At 41.6% G+C, this 23,448-nt stretch overlaps 2 protein-coding genes across 5 annotated transcripts; one reads left to right on the plus strand and one right to left on the minus strand.

The window, feature by feature from the left end:
- The first annotated feature begins 97 nt into the window (after positions 1-97).
- Positions 98-20,318, plus strand: LOC118425492 (hepatocyte nuclear factor 1-beta-like). 4 transcript variants are annotated; one of them, XM_035834352.1, is made up of 12 exons: positions 98-765; positions 9,524-9,578; positions 9,713-9,857; positions 10,648-10,846; positions 12,127-12,346; positions 12,575-12,671; positions 14,129-14,236; positions 14,802-14,878; positions 15,463-15,610; positions 16,237-16,425; positions 16,963-17,181; positions 17,741-20,318. In XM_035834352.1, the coding sequence occupies exons 1-12, from the start codon at positions 419-421 to the stop codon at positions 17,869-17,871; spliced, it is 1,935 nt and encodes a 644-aa protein (XP_035690245.1). In that variant the 5' UTR covers positions 98-418; the 3' UTR covers positions 17,872-20,318. The 4 variants fall into 4 exon arrangements, with proteins under 4 accessions (XP_035690245.1, XP_035690247.1, XP_035690246.1 ...); XM_035834354.1 differs by having other exon boundaries at positions 10,663-10,846; XM_035834353.1 differs by lacking the exon at positions 9,524-9,578 and having other exon boundaries at positions 9,658-9,857.
- On the minus strand, positions 19,809-23,418 carry LOC118425350 (somatostatin receptor type 1-like). The gene is made up of 2 exons (XM_035834159.1): positions 21,736-23,418; positions 19,809-19,814 (listed from the first exon to the last, which is right to left on the minus strand). The coding sequence occupies exons 1-2, from the start codon at positions 22,960-22,962 to the stop codon at positions 19,809-19,811; spliced, it is 1,233 nt and encodes a 410-aa protein (XP_035690052.1). The 5' UTR covers positions 22,963-23,418.
- Positions 23,419-23,448: the final 30 nt, after the last annotated feature.

Genomic DNA, 23,448 nt, shown 5'->3' on the forward strand with positions numbered 1-23,448 from the left:
CCCAGTGTCATTTGCAAAACTTATCTTTCCGTTCACCTCCCAAAAATTCATTCCTTATTGACATTTGTGTTTTGATTCATTTGTACGATACGAAAAGGTCTGATTATCACTTAAAATATAAATATACGCACATATTCGGGTGAAAGGTCATAGAATGTCAGAGGTCACTGCAGGCGCGTCACACCTCGTAAGGGTATGAACAAGGCCTACCTCATTTACATACATAATGAGGTGACGTAGCCTCATTTGCGTGTATAATTAGATGACGTAGCCTCATTTGCATATTAAATTCCGCAATGGGGAGTCCGTCTCCGGGCAAAGCCCACGTGTGACGTCAGGAGTAAACTTTTCCTGGTCTGGCGCGCTCAGCTGATGACTGTTCGGGTAGTGTACACATAAAATGTGAGTCCCGCTCAACATGGTTCCCGACTTGTCTCCCCTGCAGAAAGAACTTCTTCAAGCTTTGCTAAACTCCGGGCTCACGAAGGAAGAGTTGATCCAATGGCTCCAGTCCACACAGGTAGATCGGGAAAAGGAGGACCAAGAAGAGGTCCTGCGAGTGTCCAAACTTGAGGTCGACGTTGACGAAGACGAAGATGAAGCGATGGAGGAAGCGGTCGGCAGAAACCACCACCAGGCCGATCGCGGTCCCTCGGGACGCAGTCGTACCGGCTCCGAGAAGGAGAACGAGCGCGCCTTCCACGCCAAATTCGCTCACCTCAGATCTAACGGTCAACCCGGCAGCTTGGTGGAACACCTGTTAAGGTGAGATCCTTTGACTTTCACCACACAGACAGGTAACGATATAAAAACACCTGTTGGAATCGGTGAACTCTGGGTGACCTTTTCCAAGTTTGTAGAAGGGATGGCCTGAGCTCGGCATGTTGCTAATCGCTTCTGCATGTTTAAAACGGCTTGTCTGATCCGCTTAGTCTACAGATATAGCTATGTACTCGGCCGGTTCCTACATAATTCCTAAATTCATGTATTAGACATTTATATAAGATCCCTGCTGGTAGTAGAAGCTTGGCCTACGGAAATGCGGAATATATTCTACTCTCGCTCGTTTTGATCTTCCTTTTTTTCTGTTTTCCTTCTAATCCGACAAGGCATTTCCCCGCCTACTACAGGCACGCAAAAACAATCATAAATCAACTCCGTAAAACTGGGTCAGATCAGGCCATTCCCCCTGCCAGAAGTTTTAAATCTGGCGTGACTGACAACAAATAACAAATATCGCTAATCATCAACAAGGCTTGGTTACTGATACACGACTCAATACTATAACCTTTACAAGGTGTAGTTTTTATCAACGTACGTCCGTTTAGTTGTGGCCCCAAAAGATCCAAAAGCGAGTAAATTTTTAAGGGTTATCTACTAATCTAGATCTGTTGTTGGGACTAATTGGTTCCATGTAAATGTGAATACCAGATCCTAATTAGTATTTCCCCCGGAGCCAGGGAAAAAAACGCAAGATGTAGAAAAATGTCAGGACAAAGAAAATCAACATTGTTTACAAGCCGTTGACACATATGCATTCGTACAGCCCTTCTCTTCTTATGCCATGGTATACTTACTACTAGTAGTACATATTCTGCTTTCTTTTATGACAATCTAACTTCCAATCTTGTATAAAAGTACCCATTTTACTTAGGCTTCTGCCCTTGTCTCACTCTCTGTTCTTTACTCTTACTCATTTTCAGTCACAAGTTCATTTTCTATCACTATATGCAGAAATTGAAATGGAAACATTTATAGTTTGTAAACCCATATGTATATTTACATCAAATAATTGAAATGCCAATTATCTATACACACATAAGATAATGTCACATTTCCTAAAGTCACATTTCCTTAAGTCTTGTAATTAAGTACCCAGAAACTGTGGCTCCTAGAACTCACTTTCCTTAAAATTTTATCATTCTTCAGAAAGAAAGTATTTCTCTTTAAGCCTTTTGCTGTACTGTTTTTATTTTTTTTACCTGATTCATCCCCAAAGAGAGATTCTTATTCAATTCTTCCTGTATCAATGACATTAGGCAATTTAGTTGGCAGCTTTAAGCATTTCCCAGCTGAATCCAATAATTCAAGACTAGGTAATAAATGGCTGTAGTGGTGACAGGGGTTAAGATGGTAGAGTGGATGTAATCCCCAACAGCTAGACACAAACCAGCAGGCCTGGACCTGCAACAAATCAATTTCTTGGTTCTTGGGTAAAAGAAATAACACTGATCCCAATGGATGAAAAGAAAGTTGAAGGAAAAGCACGTACCTTTACAGTTCAATGTGTTAACAGTACACCTCTAAGGGGTTGTGAATTGTAGAATTTTGAAAAACTGGGGAGAATAATTGGACAGGAGAGTAAGAGCACATTGTAAGGGTTACATTCCTTGGAAGAGCAAGGAAGTGAAAACCAATGGTGACCAAACACTCCTGGCAATTTATTCCCCCTTTTGATTAGATTTCATCCAGTGAGGGATCATCTTGGGGAGTGAATACCTACTATCTGCACCTTCTGCAAGTATTTCTCTCAGTCCTCTGTTTCCATACTGATCATGCCTTATGACGATAAATGTTTACTCCAAAATGTCAGCGACCAAAGAAATTTAAAAGACCTTGGTATCTAAAACTGTTAGTTCGGTTATTTCATCTAACGTTACTTTCTTTCTTTTCACATTGACACTGTTTTTTTGGCCAATTGATATATTATATTAGAGGGTCTGCATGCCTTTTTCCGTTAAGCGTTACAAGCCATTTTAATTCACCGTTAATCGTTACTGACCCACTCTAATTCACCGTTAATCGTTATCGGTACATTCTTCGTGAAGCGTTATTGGTCGTTTTAATTCAACGTTAATCGTTATTTGTTATCCGGAATTCACCGTTAAGCGTTACCAAGAAATTCTTCGTAACCCGTTATACACACGAAGTCTAATGCATAGAACCCCTGAGAATGCAGGAAATGGCGTTTCAAAGGGTCCATATTTCAAAATTTCTCCGAGCCTCCCTGCCTTCGGCTCTGGACAGGATAAAATATGTTGCGGAAGCGTTGCACTCAAAAACTTTATCACTCATACAGATTTCCGTTTCAAGCTTAGTTTCGGGCAAAAAGTACTCCTAGAATGCAGAAAACGAGGTTTCTCCGGACCTCCCTTGCGACGGCTTGCACCCTTGGCACATGGCGAAAATAAGTTAGGGGCGTGTGTTTTCGCACAAAAAACCTCTTCTCTCTAAATTAGTCTAATAAAATGTTATATCTAATTTAGCTTCGTCTTACAGCAAAATCTGTCCTTCAAAAGGCAGTAAATGGCGTTTCAGACGGTCCAGATTTTAAAATTTCCCCGGACTTATATTGTAACGTCTCGTGCCTTCCGAGCTTGAATCTAAATGGTAAAATAGTATGTCGGGGGCTCTGGGGTCGGAGGCCAAAGCTATAACCATGTGTAATTTGATAAAAATGTCAAAATCAACCTAGCTTAGTCGGTCGGCAAAATTTGTCGAAAAATGCAGGAAATAGCATTTAAGAGGGTCTTGATTTTAAAATTTTCCCAGGGGGGGCATACCCCCGGACCCCCCTGGGACGCGTCGCGCCTTTGGCGCTCCATGTGCTGAAACAATAGTTAAATCCCCCCATAAGAAATTTGCTGCCGCTGTTTCTGTGGCGGGCCGGGAACTCTAGATCTGCCTCCGTCAATTTACAGATGTCATGGACATTGTCCCTGTCATTCCTCCGGGTTCTGGGCACCTTTTGCTTAACACAATGTGATTAGTCGGATATTTTCACCCATTGATATACTGTAATTGCATTTAAGTTCGCGGGGATTTAATTTCGAGGTAGCGGGAAAAGGGACTTTTCGCGGTTGTTTTAATTTCGCGGTAACACCATAGACTGCAGTCTAATACAATAATAGAAAATGTTCGCGCTGGTTTTAAGTTCACCGCGAAAACAGCGAACATTAATCCACCGCGAACACTTTTTCTGCATTTACCATAACTACTATAGATAGCGCTCTTTGAATAGGAATGCACGTCAATGTTACTTAAGTTTTATGCGTTGTAACTCCTTCTGAATTTACCGTTAAACGTTACCGGGCCTCCTGAATTTACCGTTAAGCGTTACCGGGCCTCGTGAATTCAACGTTAAGCGTTACCAAGACCCCCCCATGCAGACCCTCATATTAGATCACCACATACTCTTCTGCTCCTCTTTTTCCAAACCAGATCAATTTCAGGGAGAGTCTGTGGCTGGCTGTGAAATGCTTGGATACCAATGGTACCAGGCTGATTTAATTGATGAGCCCTAACTCAGATGAAGTCCAGAACCACAAGAGATAGATTACATGTAGCTTGTCACCACCTTTAGCTTATTACAACACACCAGGCCACATGCAGGGACAAGTGGCGTTGTCAACAGTCCTATTGTCTCCTTCTCACCACCCATTGTTCCCATTACAAAGACTATTACATGCTCCATCAAGTTTTCACGCCCAATTTGAGATGACAGCAAGTCTTGGGAACATGATACCATGGTTGTGCACTCTTTACTTTGGATCAATTCTGGGTTGACTGACATGTGTTGAAAGATCAGGATTTAGGGACTTTGTAAACTTTTGAAAGATTTCTGTTCTTTAATGCGTTAGATGTTTCTTTGTCCAGGGTGGTGCTTTTTGTTTCCGTTTTCATCATCCTCTTTGTATTGTTATAGAACTGATATCTTTAAAATCTTAATGTAAAGTCTAAGTAGTAGCATGTATAACAGTATATCTGATATTTTGTGTTTTATTGTCAAATAGAATAAAAAAGTAAACCCTGGCAGCACTAACTTGAAGATAAGAAGAAAAATTTAACTCAGACTGTATTAAGAAATTTAAGCCACGGTAGCCTAAAAGTGATATTCACTTTCCATTGTTGTCTCATTCATGGATTAAGACAGAACTGTTGTACTGAATATTGATACCTGGGTACTTCTGCAATGAAACTAATATAGTATGTTTTACATGTGCAAAATAATGAAAGCTTCAAACGTATGCTCGTCGACTTGATATCTACTACTTGTAGTTCTTGGTTATTATCAGATACAATTATTTTTGCCTGAGCAAACCAGGAAAATATGTTGCAAACTTAACTTGAAAGTTCATCTGTTTTGGTAGAAGTCATCATTGAACTAGTTTAACTGTAATATCCAACACAAAAATTGGACCGAAGAGCACCAGTCTTTGTCAAGGAATGTACAAAGGGTGAAACCAATTTTTGTGCCGGATATTTAATACAGTTAAACTAGTTCAATAATGTTGCAAACTTTTATAACCTTCTATGAAAAGTCTCTTTTTCACCTTTTTTACAAAATTACCCATTACCTTTTTGTGACCTCTTACCAGTCGTTTTGTGATTTTATACCATTCTTTTTGCCTTACATAAACCAGAAAAATATTTTGAAAACTAAGTTGTGGCCTCCTATGAAAACTCACTTTTTTCACCTGAATGAAAACCCATCACCTTTTTATGATCTCTTATCGGTCATTTTGTGATCTTTTACCGTTCTTTTTGCCTACATAAACCCAAAAAATATGTTGCAAACTTTGTGACATTCGTGAAAAATGTCACTTTTTTCACCTGGATGAAAACGCATCACCTTTTCGTGACCTTTTACCGGTCGTCACCTGTTTGTGACCCCACGCCAGCTCCGCAAGCAAGTCCTCGGTAAACACCATTGTACTGCATTACTTTATGGCCTGCTCTGTGCACATATTTTCCACAGAAACAACCTTACCAAACAGACCCCCATTCCTCTGAATCCAAGCCCTGGTTTTCCTTGAAACGTACATTTTGAGGTCAGAGTTGCATAACCTTTCGAAGAGTTGATAAAAAAAGGGAAGTGTGGTGGGTAAAAAGAAGCGAAAACGGTTAGGTAACTGATTGGTTTGCAGATAAGTGGCTGAACATTGTTCGGTTACTAATACCCGTGTTTGCACTGGCTACAGGTAGTTACAGGATTTCGCATGCAAGATTTGCTGCAAATGTGCCAGACAACAGTCTGGCACTGCACGGACACGTAAACAATGTTCAATTTCCGCGGGGAAAGCCTCCCGGGGTAATCTGAACTTGTATTCACATATTAACAACAATCATCAACTAAGAATTATGGTACAATGTGGTTAGATGGCTGACTTATAAAAGGCTTCCACTGCAACAATTGGCTACCCGGGACAGAGATGCGCCACTCATTTACAAACGCTCTGTAAAACTGTAATTGCTGTAAAAATTTCACTGTTAATAATTGAGCGGGTTTTCCCGTAGTGAAAGTTTCGCCTAACATCTGCCGTTGCGTGCGTGGTGGATTTCTCCTGCCTCGTTTCTTGGGCACTTGGACTTTGCTCGGGTTGTTTTCAAGAGTTTTACCTGAATAACAGGGCTGGTTGGTCCAATTTTCTCTGGGTAAATAAGCTAAAGCGTCCTATTGTTCGTCCGGGAGTTGATTTGGAACGCACGGCGTGTTTGCCCTACTTGACACCACAGTGGTAGCCAGGCATTTTCGTGGACCTGCCCAGTTGTTTTGCAGGAACTGGCCCAGGGAACCATGGATGTCAAAGGAATGTGAATACATGTACGTCAAAACCAGCACAGTGTGCTTTATGTGTTCTTGACAAGAGTTCATTGTATTCTCTTTCTTAGAAGTAAAAAGCTTCTAATTAAAATAAAATTTTAATGCTTCATCATTCCTCATTCCATTCATCAATGATTTTCTGGAAAGACTTATCGTGACTGTCACTAATTCTGTGTATAAGTATTACCAGCAGTTAACATATGTCAACCAATAGGTCAAGGATATAGGGAACAAGCAACGGAAAAACCTTATTTCTTTATTTTCTTTTCCCTTTTTCCACAAGATGATGCTATTAATAGCCTGTGAGGCAATTCAATCTCTACAACTGGATAAAAATAGGAGATTTACTTTCAGACTTTTCAAGTGACATACATCACTCTTCTTCATTTTTTTTGTTACTAGGGAAAAGAAAAGTGAAAAGTGATGGATTTCACCTAAAGTGGCCAAAAGTTGGTTCAGTCCCTGGCTCAGATACGACACTGTCAGGAATATGACAATGTGATGCTCTCAACTATATAAAAGTGGAGACAATATTTCTGCCAATATTGTCACTGTCTTAAAAAAGGGCAAAAGAATAGTCCAGGCGATTGGTGCAAAATGTAGCTACAATTGCTCAAAATGTGATAAAAGCATGAACTTTTGTATGATGAATCTTGAGAACATTTTCAAGGGTGGAGCTAATTCAAAATGCTTGTTTCTTTAATAGCAATGGTTGCTAAGTAACCAATTTCCCCAGCCAATAGCTTAACATTATTCACGTCTGTGGTATAATAATTACAAGTTATAAGGTCACAACAAAACAATGTCTGACCCCTGAGTGACCGGCTGACCCTCAGGTAGCCTGGTCAGTCCTGTCTGTCTTATCTCTCTACAAACAAGCTCTGATGGACAAATAAGATAATCTCCTAGAGTAAACCAACACAGCTTGTCCTCAACATCTAATTAAGAGACACCAGTTATATCACAGTCAGCTAATAACTTAAGTTCACATAGTCATTATATAACATGTTTGTTAGAGTTACAAAGTTTAAGTTTATATCTATAATGACACAGCATTCAACATGACAAGTACATTTGTAAGTGAAACAAAGAACGCCCTGAAATGAATAATTCGCTTTTCGATTTAACATTGTTAAGAAAAATTCAAACAACTTCCAATTTGACAGGCTAAAAATAATATTTTATTATGTGTATACGAAACTTAAAGTACATTGTAAAGTGTATCTTGAATCACGTATCTTACCAGAAAGAAAGAAAAAACTATTTTGAGTCCAGAAAAGTAATTAAAAAAGACCAATCTTTGTTTGACACATCTATAAGGAAGGAGCCAGTGTCAGTAATTCAACTACATTGTACTATTAGAGTCATTGCCTTTCTATCTCTAGGCTTCATGTCTTAGGTTACTGTTGGTTGAAAATGTTGGTTATTAAATGTGTGTAAATAGATGACTTTGATGCCAAATCAAACAAAAGATCATAATAGCGTGAATTAACAAGGTAAATTGAGTCTCAATGTGTCAAAGCATCATGTTGAAACATCAGGTTATTTGCACATGCCAGCTATGTGTTTGGTAGGGCCCAGATGAACTATAATGTTGATTGACATCCTTGACATTTTAATTGACAGGGCTCAAATGACAATCTAATTGGTCAGTGACACTTGTAGGCAAAGTTTGCAACATAGGTATTTTAGATATTCTAGCCTCTTGTGTGCCAAATACAAGGAATGCATTTGATGCACTGTACTAAAAAGCATAATTCTCTTACCTACACTAGGGAGATACTGGACCTAGAGCACTAGGGTCATGCTGGCCCTAGAGCCAATGAGTTGTGCTGTATATAGGCCGAAGAAACAGGCATCTAAGCTAGCATTTCTCTTTCCTGCACCAGAGAGAATCCATGGCTGCATTTTCTAGAATCTTAATCTATTGCCTATTAACATCTATTATCATAATACCGGCACGTTTACGACGATTTCTCTAGCCATACTGATTTGACAAATTGTCAACGCATCATTTTCTCCAGTTACATGTTGCTGTTATAGCTTACCCTTGCCACTTCTTCTGTGTAACTTTTCTGCCACTCTTGTCCTGCTAGAAGCGTAATATCGTAATTGTAACACGCCGCAGAATTACACGGCGAACGGGCGCGTTGTTGGGAGGGGGTACAAAATACCGGCTGGAAGAAAGATGGCACAATTAACTGTCGCTATGTACCTTTATACATCCTCCATGTTCCTTCCTTTTCTGTTAGTAAATGCATAAAACATAAACCTGCATGAGCATACAAAATGTCATGAGAAAACGGACGTATACTGTCAAGAATTTTCATTTAACTTTTGTCCGTCACAACCGCTGTGACGTAACACTTCACTGCTAGCGTAGATATAGAAATGGCGGGAAAATGGCTGCGTACGTTCAATTTTGCCCATTCAGTCGTAGATCCGGGCTATTATGCAACGGTTCTTCACACTTTTATATGAGTTGTAGGTCACCAACAGAAATTCAAGATTGTTGTTGAATCATGTGCGTCTTGTGCCGTGAGCATGTGTAATTATGATGTACAAATTTGGCAATGAATGTGACAGTGTGTTCGTCCAACGACGAGCTGCCTGTTCCGAAAAAGATACTGAAAACTTTTTGCCTTGTTGTCTTCGAATGCATTGTAATCGATGCTTTGTAAATGATGTATTGGACACCTAGATGTCTGAAGTGTGCATACCTCAGAAATAACTATTGTTGCATGATTGTGTAGATCTCTTTAAATTCCATTATTTTTGATCGGCCGGTATAAGTCTTACGGCCGGTATTATGCCAATGCATGTTACTAGTATTAGAAAAACAACACCCCCTTCTAAAGTGTAAGACTCATTCATAAGAAAAGTCTGAATTAAATCAACCGTTTCTCTACCATACACTAGAGAGGATCCATGGAAGGCAGCCAAGATCATCAAGTCCTACATGCAGCAGCACAACATCCCCTTCTTGAGTGTATTACTAGGCTCATTGATAGAAAATTCTGTACTAAATCAGGCATTTCTCTTTCCTGCACTAGAGAGGATCCATGGAAGGCAGCCAAGATCATCAAGTCCTACATGCAGCAGCACAACATCCCCCAGCGGGAGGTGGTGGACGCTACAGGCCTGAACCAGAGCCACCTCTCACAGCACCTCAACAAGGGCACTCCCATGAAGAACCAGAAGAGGGCGCTGTTGTACAGCTGGTTCGACAGGAAACAGAGAGAGGTCCAACAACGTGAGTTTGCAATTTTACTGACCTTTAGATTCATATAAAAAAAATTTTTTTGTACGAAGGTATCACAGGAAAATAAGATCTCTTTCAAACTTCATGGACAGCTACTAGACATGCTTCTTTCTTTGTAATCAAATGGAAGGAGAAAGTTACCCTTTGATCGTAAAAGGAAACTTAATGCAAAGTTTGGTAGGCGTTAGCGAGTGAGTCAGTGAGTCACTCAGACAGTCAGTGAGAAAGTCACCGAGTCAGTGAGTAAAGGAAAAGTATCCTCAAATGGATGATAAAGGTGTATAGGAGAAGAAGTGAACAAAATGGATTTTTTCAGATCATACCAATCATGCTGTCTCTTCCCATCTACCTTTTTTCCAATGCTGAGCCTTGCCTGTGGCCTGTTCAATATATCTCGGGGAGGCTTTCCTACACTGAGTAGAGGTTTTCCACTTTGGCTTCAGGTACAGAAAACAAAAGGAGGCCATACCTAAAAGTGGAAACCTCAGCCCAGTTAAGCAGAGATTGTATAGACCACGCGTAAGGCTCTGCCTGAAACTTTGCTTCATACCAGATCACCATTTCAATTTCATCCAATATCATAATCATCCCTACTCTCCAAGCAGACATTAGGTAAAAAAGAGGAAGCCTGATAAAAATGCCTAAAAAAGAACAAAAACAGTCGGAGCCTAATATCTGCTCGGTGAGTAAATCATCAACCTCTGCTATTATCTTCTGTTCATGATCAAAACACAAATCACCGACTGATTACCACGATGTGTTTCTAACACCTGAATGGAAGATTTCTATGCTGTAGAGTTTGCCGGCACCACCGGGCTGGACCTCGACGACGGGTACGACTACGGACCGGACAGTAAAAGGGCCAGGAGAAACCGGTTCAAGTGGGGGCCTGCATCGCAGAGGATTCTGTACGAGGCTTACCAGAGACAGCGCAACCCTAGTAAGGAAGAGAGGGAGGCACTGGTAGAGGAATGTAACAGGTATGGTATCAAGAAAAGGAATATCATTACAGGGCTCGAAATACTTTTTTCTGCATACCTGCACTGGTGCAGGTAACACTGAAAACTACCTGCAACAGACAAATTTCACCTGCACCACTCTGAGTTTGGGAAGTATGGATCATGCTAAAATTGTTGAAGAATATTGCTATTATTTACCCAGTACATGGACCAGTGCAGGTTAGGTGCAGGTAGACACCAGAAATACCTGCACAGCTCGAATTTTACCTGCACTAACCTGCATATCATCATCTGTCCACCCCCGGGGGATGGGGTTAGTCCATGCACCACTGTAGCACATGCCAGTCTGTCTGCCATACACCCAGGTCTTCCTCGGCTAGCTTGGTATCCCTGGAGAGAACCCTCGGGAAGGTCAGATTCCAGGAGTGAGTTTTTCCACAGGGCGTCCTCAGCAGGAGTGAGGAATAACTAAATTAGCACCAAGGACAGTATCTCACCTGAAGCATTTTGGACTGTAATAACTTGTTAATGGTGTTATGACTGTTTGAATGTCTTGCCATAGGCTCCCCATACAAGGGAATAGGCCATGGAGAACAAAATCAGCACCAAGGACAGTACCACACCTGAAGCATTCACACACACACTCACTCACTATCCGGTTAAGCGTCCGTTGTTCCCTGTCTTGCAAGGGTGGACGTTAATTGGGGAAGTCACTTTGGTCTGATTGTTGTTCAGGACAACAATAATTTATTTGTTGACAGTGTTATGACTGTTTGACTGGCTTTAGAAGACCAATATAATTGAGAACTATTATGTAACTCCCTTCAAATTACATTCAAATAAAGAATTCAAGAATTCAAATAAAGAATTCAAGAATTCAAATAAAGAATTCAAGAATTCAAATAAAGAATTCAAGAATTCAAATAAAGAATTCAAATAAAGAATTCAAGAAGTCAAATAAAGAATTCAAGAAACAAGACGTTTGACCAACCATTGATATGAAAACCTCCATGCAAAATTAAAATATTGTTTTTGACATGTCTGCCTGTGGATGTGTGTATGTTTGGGGATATATGGGGTCAGCATGCATAGCCTAAGGTCTATTTTTGGCCCCCTTGCTTTTCATGTAAGGAAGATGTGGTGTAGGTTTGGCCCCCTAGCAGCTTGTTTGCCTTGGTTTATTATGCTGTATAAACATTCCAGCCAGTGCTACCCAACTAGTTGGTGGCTAGCACTGGTAACTTGACCATGTAGAATATAAAGTACTAATGTCTGCAAAAATGTCCATCTTCTCATCACAGAGCGGAATGCCTGCAGAGAGGAGTGTCTCCCAGCCAGGCCAGTGGTCTTGGCTCCAACCTGGTGACCGAGGTGCGAGTCTACAACTGGTTTGCCAACCGGAGGAAAGAGGAGGCCTTCAGACACAAGCTGGCCATGGACGCATACCAGCAGCAGCAGATCCCCCAGCAGCCTCAGCAACAACAGGCACCACAGCCACAGCAGCAGACGCAGCAGCAGCAGGTATTACATCAAACTGGAGAAAGCAGTTGAACAATTTTCAAAGTCACTAACTCAGAAGAATTGTATGCTACTGCCACTCTTATGTAAATCATGCTAAGACAGTTGTTGTTTTTTTTGGCAAGAGACAACACCAAGACAAGACCACAGTGTGTATGTTTTGAAACCTTCCTAGAAGTGTAGCTCCATCTTGTTTTATGGTAGGCTCTTTTACCATTTCTCCTACTGCAGCTACAACAGCAGCTGCAGCAGAGCCAGGTGCAGCAGCAGCAACAACATCAGCTCCCTCACCAGCAACAGCAGCATCAGGTGCCGGCTAGCCTAAAAGGTGAGTCAATGCCTTTGTTTTGCATACCTGAAAAACTGCTTTTAGACAAAATAAATCACCAGTTTTGCACTCTGTCTGACTGTAGGTACAAGTGTGATATAATTCATGCTCCCCACACAATGATACCTAGATGCAATGTAATGTCCCATTCAAAAAACAACTAAATCAGCACCAAGGACAGGACCGTACCTAAAGATTGCAGCTAACAGTAACTTTTGTAACTGTTTTTACTGTTTAAATTGACAGAAGCAGTGTACCAGTCCCAGCACCAATGGAATCTAGACACACATTTAATGTCTCATCCAAAAAAACAGCTAAATCAGTACCAAGGGCAGCACCACATCTAAAGATTTTAGCTAACAGTAACTTTTGCAACAGTGTTTTGACTGTTTGAATCGACAGAAGCAGTGTAACAGGCAGCTAACCAGTCTCAGCACCAATGGAATTTAGTCACAAATGAAATGTCTCATCCAAAAAATAGCTAAATCAGTACGAAGGACAGGACCACACCTGGAGATTGTAGCTAACAGCAAGGAGGTTATATAGAGAGTGACCTGTTTTATAACAGTTTTTTTGACTGTTTGAAACGACAAAAGCAGTGTACCAGGCAGCTAACCAGTCCCAGCAGCAATAAAATCTAGACACATGTAATGTCGCATCCAAAATAGAGCTAAATTAGTACCAAGGATAGTGCCACACCTGAAGATCATAGGACAACAATAACTTGTTTTATAACAGTGTTTTGACTGTTTGAATCCACAGAAGCAGTGTACCAGGCTGCTAACCAGTCCCAGCACCAATGGAATTTAGTCACAAATGAAATGTCTCATCCAAAAAATAGCTAAATCAGTACGAAGGACAGGACCACACCTGGAGATTGTAGCTAACAGCAAGGAGGTTATATAGAGAGTGACCTGTTTTATAACAGTTTTTTTGACTGTTTGAAACGACAAAAGCAGTGTACCAGGCAGCTAACCAGTCCCAGCAGCAATAAAATCTAGACACATGTAATGTCGCATCCAAAATAGAGCTAAATTAGTACCAAGGACAGTGCCACACCTGAAGATCATAGGACAACAATAACTTGTTTTATAACAGTGTTAGACTGTTTGAATTGACAGAAGCAGTTTCCCAGGAAGCTAAAAAGTCCCAACAGCAATGGAACCTAGACACACATGTTATTTCTCATCCAAAACAGTTAAATCAGTACCAAGGACAGGACAACACCCAAAGATTGTAGCTAACAGTAGCAGTTTTACAGTGTTATTTAGTGTACCAGGCTGCTAACCAGTCCCAGCAGCAGGAATCTAGACACACATGTAATGTCTCATCTAAAATACAGCTAAATCAGTACCAAGGACAGGATCACATCTGAAGATTGTGTTAGCTAACAGCAAGGAGGCTATATAGATAGTGAACTATTTTATAACAGTTTTTTTTACTGTTTGAATCCACAGAAGCAGTGTACCAGGCAGCTAACCAATCCCAGCAGCCTCCAGTGCAGCCGGTCATGGCCAGTTCAGCTGCCACGCCCACACACCACACCTCTGTTGTCATGGTACCAGGTGAGACGACTCCTCAGGCAAACCTGTCTGCTGGTCTTTGTATATTTATATCATGTACAGGTAGCATCAATTCTTAGTGTATCTTCTTTATAAATGCATTCTGTCTTAGAAATGGTAAGTCATTATCATCCTTCTCATAGGAGTTTTTATCCATAGACATGGCCAAATTAACTACCATTCCATAAATCCTTCTGTACTATCATATAATCAAATACCACTGCATATTATTTTGGCTAGTTATGGCTCAATGATGTAAAAAATGCAATGCTTACAAAGGTAGATGTCTGAACTTTTCACGCAAATTGTTGGCTTTGGTCAATTCTTTGATTGAACTTGTTTTTTTAAATTTTGTTCAGTTGACATTTTTGCTCTTCTAAAGTTGTAGACAGTAAAGCCATAGGTTTGGTGCAAGCATGTGCAAATGATGACTGTTGAGATGCTGAAAATGCCCTTTATACTCATACAAATTTGAATGTAGTTACAATGCCCATCAGTGAAATGATGACCCTGTATTGACTTTAACCCTTCATGTCCATCAGCCCCTCTGTTGATTTTAACCCTTCAGGGACCATGCCATCCAGTGGGCTCCATCGCACTCAGGGGACAACCACACTAGCTAACATGGACACAGGGGAGCTACAGGTTAGACAATGGGGACATTTTGTGTTCAATTAGGAGGGGGGGCATGGTCGTGTTACATATCAAGAAAAGGAAAAACGAGAGTGATCTTGATCCAGTTTTAGCTGACTGAAGAGCTAGTTTTCCACCGGTTGTGACAAAGAGGGTAGATGCTATGTACAGTATTTACAGGTTCATTGTGCCAGGGAAATTCCCCTAGTTTTTTTTTTTTGACAAGCACAAATGAACAGTGGACCACAGCTTAACGTCCTGTCCTAAGTAAGGACTGCAACCCTCTCCGGTAGCGTGCATATCGGGTGAGTGACACAGCTGGAATCAAACTCACAGCAAGAAGTAGTGGGCTCTGACATTTACTAACACACTGGTACTAAGTAAAATAATGATCTTACAAAAAATAAGGTCCTGCACATGCAAGATTAGTTAAGGATGCAATTTTGTTTATCTCTGATGCCATTATGATATGAATAATAACTGCTATTCTTTCCTATTTACTCCTGCTTTAGACATTACATACTATGCAATTTTGTTTATTTGTAGCACCATTATGATATACTAACTGCCATTCTTCCCTCTTTACCCTGCTGTAGACATTGCCCCCTGTGAGTTCGTTGACTCCCATACACCACAACAGCAGCCCCCGCCACACCCAGACACCCGAGCCCTCGTCACAACCCTCTCACTCCCAGAATCCTCAGCAGCACACACCCCTGCCTGGAGTCCTGTCATTTGCACAGAGTAAGTAGATAATATATAAGATATATAACTGTTTGCAAAAACGATTTTGAAGGTGATTTAAAAACACATTTTTTGTGCACAATGATAATTGATTTAATTACCCTGAATGGCACATAATAACCTTTTTCATTTTCTTCCTAATTGACTAGTCTGTGTAACGCAAACTCCGCTGTCCAGGGCTGTAACTGGCCCCTCCCCGTGGCAATGTAGGACGGGCCAATAAGAAGCGCGATTAAATCAAGCTACTAATTGTTAAGAAAGAATGAAGCAGCAAATCAAAAACCAAGAGATTGAATCAGTGCAGCGGCTGGCCTAAAATGAATTGGCACACTCTCTTTAAACACAGGACCTCAACATCTTGAGTCTGACATTTAAGCTTACACCACTGGTGCCAGATTTCCAGCACCTGCCTCTTTGTTTGTTTGAATAACAGAAAACACCAAAAAGCAGTTACTCAAGCAACTGGATAGGATTTTGGAAACGGTCAGACCTTTCAGAGAGCATCCACTTTCTTTTGTCAGTGACATCCAGCTGCTTGAGTATCTGCTTTTGGGCGTATTTGTTTACCTGGATGTCTAACCTTCATCAATGTAATTAAAGATAACCTTTTCAATTTTCTTTCCCAGGTTTGAGTACAACACCACAAGGTCATGTGATCCTTCAAAACGTTCCGACCAATCAGCTTCTTCATCACGGCATCTACAGTCAGCTGGCCGCTCAGCACCAGGCGGCCCTGTCAGGTCGGAGGTCACCGCCCCCCAGAACACTGACCAGGCAGGAGTTCATGCAGGCGGTAGCTGAGCTGCAAAACCAGTGTAAGTTTGTTTGTTTGTTCGTTGGTTTATTTGTATCGGATACCTGCAGTGGCCGAGCTGCAAAACCAGTGGAAGGCATTTTGTTTGTTTGTTTGTTTGTTTGTTTCTATTGGTAACCCCCACCACAACATAGTAAACATGAAATTGTACTTCGGAGTTCAAGATGCATTTTTGGACATATGTACTCAAAGCCAGCTCACACTAGGAAGAACCCCTGCTCTTATCAACAAGTGTCGGGGGGTTCTTTATCCTGTTTTAGGTGTGGATATTATTAGACTCTTCAACTGCTCAAGCATATGGATACCTAACTCTATCGCAGTTAGGTACTCATTTTCAACTGAGTGAAGTGATGAAAGTCATTTAAAGTGCCTTTCCTCAGGGCACATCAATGAGGAATATTTAGGAATTTCAAACTCAGGACCTCTGTATGGGGATAAGGTCTGGGCCAAACAGAGTACTATTATGCAACATCAATGCTATGTATTATTGCTCAGCAAAGAGATGAGACAAGCTCTTATTTGTTGTGTTTGTTTCCAGCTATGGGTTATCACCAGAAGTCAGACCAGACTTCCAACCAGCAGCACATGACACTACAGCAGCACCTGCAGCAGACCAGGGTGCCTTACAGCGCGCATGTTTCCATGGCAACGGTCACGGAAAACCGCGACGCAAACCACCTGCAGACCAGCAGGACCAACGAGAGCGAGCTGCTGCAGCAAGGCGCCACAGTGCGGGTGCAGGTGCCCAATAACACAGGTGAGCACCTGTTGCCATGACTACAGGACCACTGACAGAAGACAGATTCCTATAGCTAGGAAGAGTGCCTAGGGCTGATGATAGGATAAAGCTTCTACCAAGTCTGTCATTCCATTATCTGACTGAATATTTTCTGTATTCTGATGGTACGATCTTTCAAAACCACTCTCACAATGTTGAGGAGCAAAGATTAGTGGTCTGACTTTTCCATTGATGTCACCTATGCAATGTTGCTGTGACCCCTGGGACACTTACAGTGTATAGGGAGAGACTGTCAGGATGAAATAGATAATATGGATGGGAGGCTGGATGGATGTGACTTGACAGAATTTAATTGCCTATAGCCATTCTGATAGACAAAATTACCTACTAGTTGTAAAAGTGGGTACCTCACTGCAGTTTGGGAGGTAAAAGGCAGTGGGAGGAGAGGGATGGGCTACGCCTTCCAATAGTGTGACCAAGACATAGAGGATAAAAACCGACTGTATCTACATTGTATGGCCTCGAAAAGACTTTAGGAGAACTATCTTTTCCTATACCTTTTACCCTTCCTCCACAGGTATGGTTATCTATGAGCACCAGGGCAGTCAGACAGTGGCAGCTGAGGAGACCGTCATGTCCACCAGTGAAGACCCCATGGACAGTTACAATGTTGCACAGGAGGTTCATGTATCTACATCCAATATGTGAGACCATCACAGACAACAACATTTATCCCTCATGGTAAAATGCATTTTAGTTTGCAGTGATTTCATTTTGCAATATAGACAAAATTGAGCATTCGTGGTCATTTTGAGTTCGACAATAAAGCTATTGTCACATACAGTTATAGAAACACCAGCTCCTTTATGGACAGTCAGTATATGAAACTGACTACCAGCGACTCAGCAAGTGTTTCAGACAGATCGAACAGTTGCCTCTGACACATTATATTTTACTGTACAATGTAGAAAAAGTTCTACTAAGTTGTAACGCTAACAGAGGGGGGGTAGGCAGGCAGAAAAAATTGCGAATTTGAATTCATTTACTTTAATCATTTTTTTCCGATCTCCTTCTTTGATGTGTGCTGTTTCAGTGCCCTTATTCTGGGCCCACTTTTCTCTTGTTTGTAACTCGTTGCATTTTTGTGTTCTGACAATCACACTAATCCTTACGCAATAAAACCTTACATACGAATGTTATTTGATGTAGATGTATATAATAATGTCATTTTGCATGAAATTGTTGCAATGTTAAGATGATTCAGGGAGTGTTCCATATTTGATATAGATAGAAATAATTTGTGTACATAGAGAAAGCTGATATGATCCTATTTCAATGTATGCATACATCAGGCTAGAGAAGTGTGATCTGGCAGCATCACCAATAATTATTAATCCTGAGTTTTTAATAAATACATCATTGCGAGGTGACAAAATTGTAGTTGAAGACTAAAAATGTCTTTTATATGTATATCTCTATTCAGGATCCCTGCCAATAGAAGTACAGATAGTATATACTGAGAGAGATCCTAACTGGAATCTCTGTCAATGGAGATTTCAATAATTATCTCTGCTTTCAGAATCAGCAACTCTGTCAGATTCCCATCTCTAGACTCTACCCTGACATATTTTTATGACACAAAATAATTCAAACAACTGGTAAAGTCTCTAGATAGTGTTAACTGTTGTTGTTTGATATATTTTGAGTATTGTAGTATCTTACCTGTATTTCTAGAATCTTACATATAGTTTTGAATGTAACAAAATAGTTTTTGAAAACAAGTTTGAATGTTTGAAGCAAGACTCAGTGTTAGTATCTATTCGTTAAATACAATGACTATGGAAAATGCCAGGAAAATTTTAAAGTTGTAAATCATGCTTGTCCTTTAGACACCAGTTATATCCAGTGCTATATATTACATAACACGATGATAGTATAGTAGCTAGGTTTAAGACAACATTGTGATTTTACTTTTATTGATATTGTGCAGAGACAATCTGAATTCAAGTGTTGGTATGAGATTTTAAAATTGTACAGATATATGATTATGTGATAAGTGATTACTGGTGCTATACATATTGATCATGCTAATGGTTTGCAAGTTCGAGAACTAATGAGATTCCATTTGGGGGTAAATGACATTGAGCCTTGCATGGCTGTTGTGTTGACTGGTCAAGGAGGTAATCTGCATCAATGTTGCCTATTGATAGAAGAAGAAACTAAGAATTTGAGGGCAATGGGAACAATATTCAGTTTAGCAAAAGGAATATGTTTTACAGGAGTCATTATCCAAGTCCCGAATATGCAAAAAAAGTCACAAAGGTGCCTTCCATTTATAGATCTAAAGCCCTGTTCACACTGGGCATATTTTCAAGTTATTATGAGTTGCATATTTACACATTTTTGTCTTAGATGCTGTCTTAAGTTTTCAGTTGCAGCCAAATTTTTTTTTCGATATCCAGGCTGCACAACTAACGTACAGTGATCAAAATAAATAAAAAAGTCTAGTTAGGTAACTTCTTCTTAATCTTAGCAAAAAAACTGAACAAAAATTTGATGCTGATAAGTCTGAGAATACGACTTCAGCACCAAGGACAGGAACATATTTTGTACAGGAAATGGCAACTACAATCATACCCCCCCCCCTACACCTGTCCAAACATAGAATTGCAAATATTTGAAGGACATGCAACAACTCTCTCTCTCTCATTGGTTCAACCTAGTGTTGCTCTTTTCTCATTGGTTGAACTGCAAACAGTGATGGACCAGCAAGTTTGGTGCTTTGTGAATGTGGAGTATAGGAAACCTTTGTGTGGTATGTAGCAGATATACTGGCTCTATTGTGGTGTACCAAATAATATCCAATATACCGTTTGAGAGAATATATTATTTGTTTGATGTAAGCTATGTTTTATTCTGTTTCTCAGCAAATGAAATATGCCAGCATCTGAGCTGGACTGAGTGACACAAACATATTTCCTTTTATTCCTCCGAATCGAATTAATTTTTTAACCTTAATTGAACTGTAATTGCAATGATATTCTATGTCTTAAACAAATATAGAAATATATATATATTGATGAATAAAAAAATCACTTCTATTTTCATAATTTGCTGTTTGCAACATGTGGAAAATAAAGTTTTAATCTTAGAAACCTTTGACTATTGTTGTTATTGTTCTCCCAATGTGCTGTTCTGTTAAGCAAGAATTACCATAGCGGCTATATTCAATATGTTTATCTCATTTGCAAGATGATGACTTTACTATCTATTGATTTCAGTGATGCTCACCATGGTTGCAGAAATATCTTACTACTTTAAGTATAGCTACTAAGAAGCTGCAAATGGACCCAGATAGTATTTGTTATATGTACTGGTACCGGTTTTAACAAAACAAACAGCATCTTCAAAAAAAAATAACTTCTATTCTGTCCCAGCTGTAGCCTGGGTCTGTCCTGTCTCTACTGTAGCCTGGGTCTGTCCTGTCTCTACTGTAGCCTGGGTCTGTCCTCTCTCTACTGTAGCCTGGGTCTGTCCTGTCTCTACTGTAGCCTGGGTCTGTCCTGTCTCTACTGTAGCCTGGGTCTGTCCTGTATCTACTGTAGCCTGGGTCTGTCCTGTCTCTACTGTAGCCTGGGTCTGTCCTGTCTCTACTGTAGCCTGGGTCTGTCCTGTCTCTACTGTAGCCTGGGTCTGTCCTGTCTCTACTGTAGCCTGGGTCTGTCCTGTCTCTACTGTAACCTGGGTCTGTCCTGTCTCTACTGTAGCCTGGGTCTGTCCTGTCTCCACTGTAGCCTGGGTCTGCCCTGTCTCGACTGTAGCCTGGGTCTGTCCTGTCTCCACTGTAGCCTGGGTCTGTCCTGTCTCTACTGTAGCCTGGGTCTGTCCTGTCTCCACTGTAGCCTGGGTCTGTCCTGTCTCTACTGTAACCTGGGTCTGTCCTGTCTCTACTGGAGCCTGGGTCTGTCCTGTCTCTACTGTAGCCTGGGTCTGTCCTTTTTCGACTGTAGCCTGGGTCTGTCCTGTCTCTACTGTAGCCTGGGTCTGTCCTGTATCTACTGTAGCCTGGGTCTGTCCTGTCTCTACTGTAGCCTGGGTCTGTCCTCTCTCTACTGTAGCCTGGGTCTGTCCTGTCTCTACTGTAGCCTGGGTCTGTCCTGTCTCTACTGTAGCCTGGGTCTGTCCTGTCTCTACTGTAGCCTGGGTCTGTCCTGTCTCCTCTGTAGCCTGGGTCTGTCCTGTCTCTACTGTAGCCTGGGTCTGTCCTGTCTCTACTGTAGCCTGGGTCTGTCCTGTCTCTACTGTAGCCTGGGTCTGTCCTGTCTCTACTGTAGCCTGGGTCTGTCCTGTCTCTACTGTAGCCTGGGTCTGTCCTGTCTCTACTGTAGCCTGGGTCTGTCCTGTCTCTACTGTAGCCTGGGTCTGTCCTGTCTCTACTGTAGCCTGGGTCTGTCCTCTCTCTACTGTAGCCTGGGTCTTTCCTGTCTCTACTGTAGCCTGGGTCTGTCCTGTCTCCACTGTAGCCTGGGTCTGTCCTGTCTCTACTGTAACCTGGGTCTGTCCTGTCTCTACTGTAGCCTGGGTCTGTCCTGTCTCCACCGTAGCCTGGGTCTGTCCTGTCTCTACTGTAGCCTGGGTCTGTCCTGTCTCTACTGTAGCCTGGATCTGTCCTGTCCCGTTTGTAGCCAGGTTTTGTCCTGTAGGCTGGGTCTGTCCTGTCTCGACTGTAACCATGGTCTGGCCTGTCCCGCCTGTCGCCTGGTATTCTCCCGTCTCGTCTAGATCTGTAGCCTGGGTTTGTCCTACAGATCCTGCAGAAAGACTTGTTGCGCTGATGGTCTGTATCGTTGTCATTGTGTCCTGTTTACAGCAGAGCATCCTCTTCAGTTGGTTGCGAAAGTTTCTTCCAAGAAGAGCGTAGAGAAACGGGTTTGCCACTGAGTTGAACACAAGGAAGGAAAGCGCTATAGATACACCGGTTATATTGTAGTTTTTGTTCGGATCAAATGAATGAATGAGAAAAGACATGATATAGAAAGGAAGCATTGTGACGAGAAAGAAAATTGTCACGACGAACACAACGAGAAACGCCTGGTCACCCGACCTGGTCTCTATCACGGCCAGACGGCGAGACCGCCGCACTTGGATCAATATGAGGATGTACAGAGGGATTATAATACAACTGGGCAAAACGTAGAGGAACAAAAAGGACAAGAGCAACATGACAAAGAAGGGATGACTGGCATCAGACGATTCAATCTTTAACATGACACACGAGGCTCCAGTGTACAAACTAGCGCCTGTGAAAGTCCAGTCTTCGGTGACAACGTTCCTGGCGATCGTGTCCATAACTGCAGCCAGGACGGCCACCATCCACACCAGAGCACTGATCCTTCGCGAGTGTTTCACGGTCCCGTGTTGTCTGCTGCTCAGGGGGTTTGTTATCGCCCTGTAGCGTTCCACGGCGATGACTGTCAGCAAGAAGACGCTTGCAGAGCCAAGGAAAACCACGAAGATACGGCCGATGTCACAGCTTCGCATGTAGGACAAACTCAAACCTGAGGACCCTTCCTGTGGCGCAGAAGGTGGTTCGGAAATGCCAACTATGGACTGGATGAGGGCGAGGAGGCAGAGAGCGAAGTCAGTCGCCGCCAGATTAGCCACGTACACGTTGCAAGCAGTCCGCATGGCGGGGTAGCGTGTCACGATGAACAAGATGAGCAAGTTCGCCAGCATCCCTATGGCAGAAATGCAGCAGCGAGAAACGTTGGCCGTAATATCCGCGTCCTCTTCATCCATTTTTAAAAGCTGTACCGACAGTACATTAGATCGCCATTTAGGATTTAGAACTTTGTTCCAACACAAAAAGTAAACGCATCGAAGTCGACAATCCTACTGCAGCCTGTTCGGTGACGTTATACCAGCTGGTGACGCGTCAGCAATTGGACAAAACTGCAAGGACGACCGGTTAACCTTACAACATAAGATCGCACGACGTTCAACATTTATGAGGCCTCCGTTTGATGGTTCATTGGTCTGTGAGATGCAGTTTTGCCGTTCCTTGTGTGTATGCAGCTATGAGTCAGGGTGCTCTCTGCTATTTATAAGCGACAGACGTCCCATCATCTTCTTGTGTCACGATGTCCCTGCTAAGATCCAACCATTGCCGCAATTTTGCCTGAAAGATAAGGAAAAATTATGGCACAGATAAACTACAAAATATACATACATGTACAATGTATATCTATCTATTATATTGCGGAGCCAGAGCCGAACCTCTGCTTG

This window comes from Branchiostoma floridae, chromosome 11 (assembly GCF_000003815.2).
Source record: "Branchiostoma floridae strain S238N-H82 chromosome 11, Bfl_VNyyK, whole genome shotgun sequence".
NCBI lineage: Eukaryota > Metazoa > Chordata > Leptocardii > Amphioxiformes > Branchiostomatidae > Branchiostoma > Branchiostoma floridae.

Coding starts and splice junctions, on each gene's coding strand:
- LOC118425492 (XM_035834352.1), top strand. CDS start 419: ATGGTTCCCGACTTGTCTCCCCTGCAGAAAGAACTTCTTCAAGCTTTG. Junction 14,879..15,462: donor TGGACACAGGGGAGCTACAG/GTTAGACAATGG, acceptor ACCCTGCTGTAG/ACATTGCCCCCTGTGAGTTC. Junction 17,182..17,740: donor GCAGGTGCCCAATAACACAG/GTGAGCACCTGT, acceptor CTTCCTCCACAG/GTATGGTTATCTATGAGCAC.
- LOC118425350 (XM_035834159.1), bottom strand. CDS start 22,962: ATGGATGAAGAGGACGCGGATATTACGGCCAACGTTTCTCGCTGCTGC.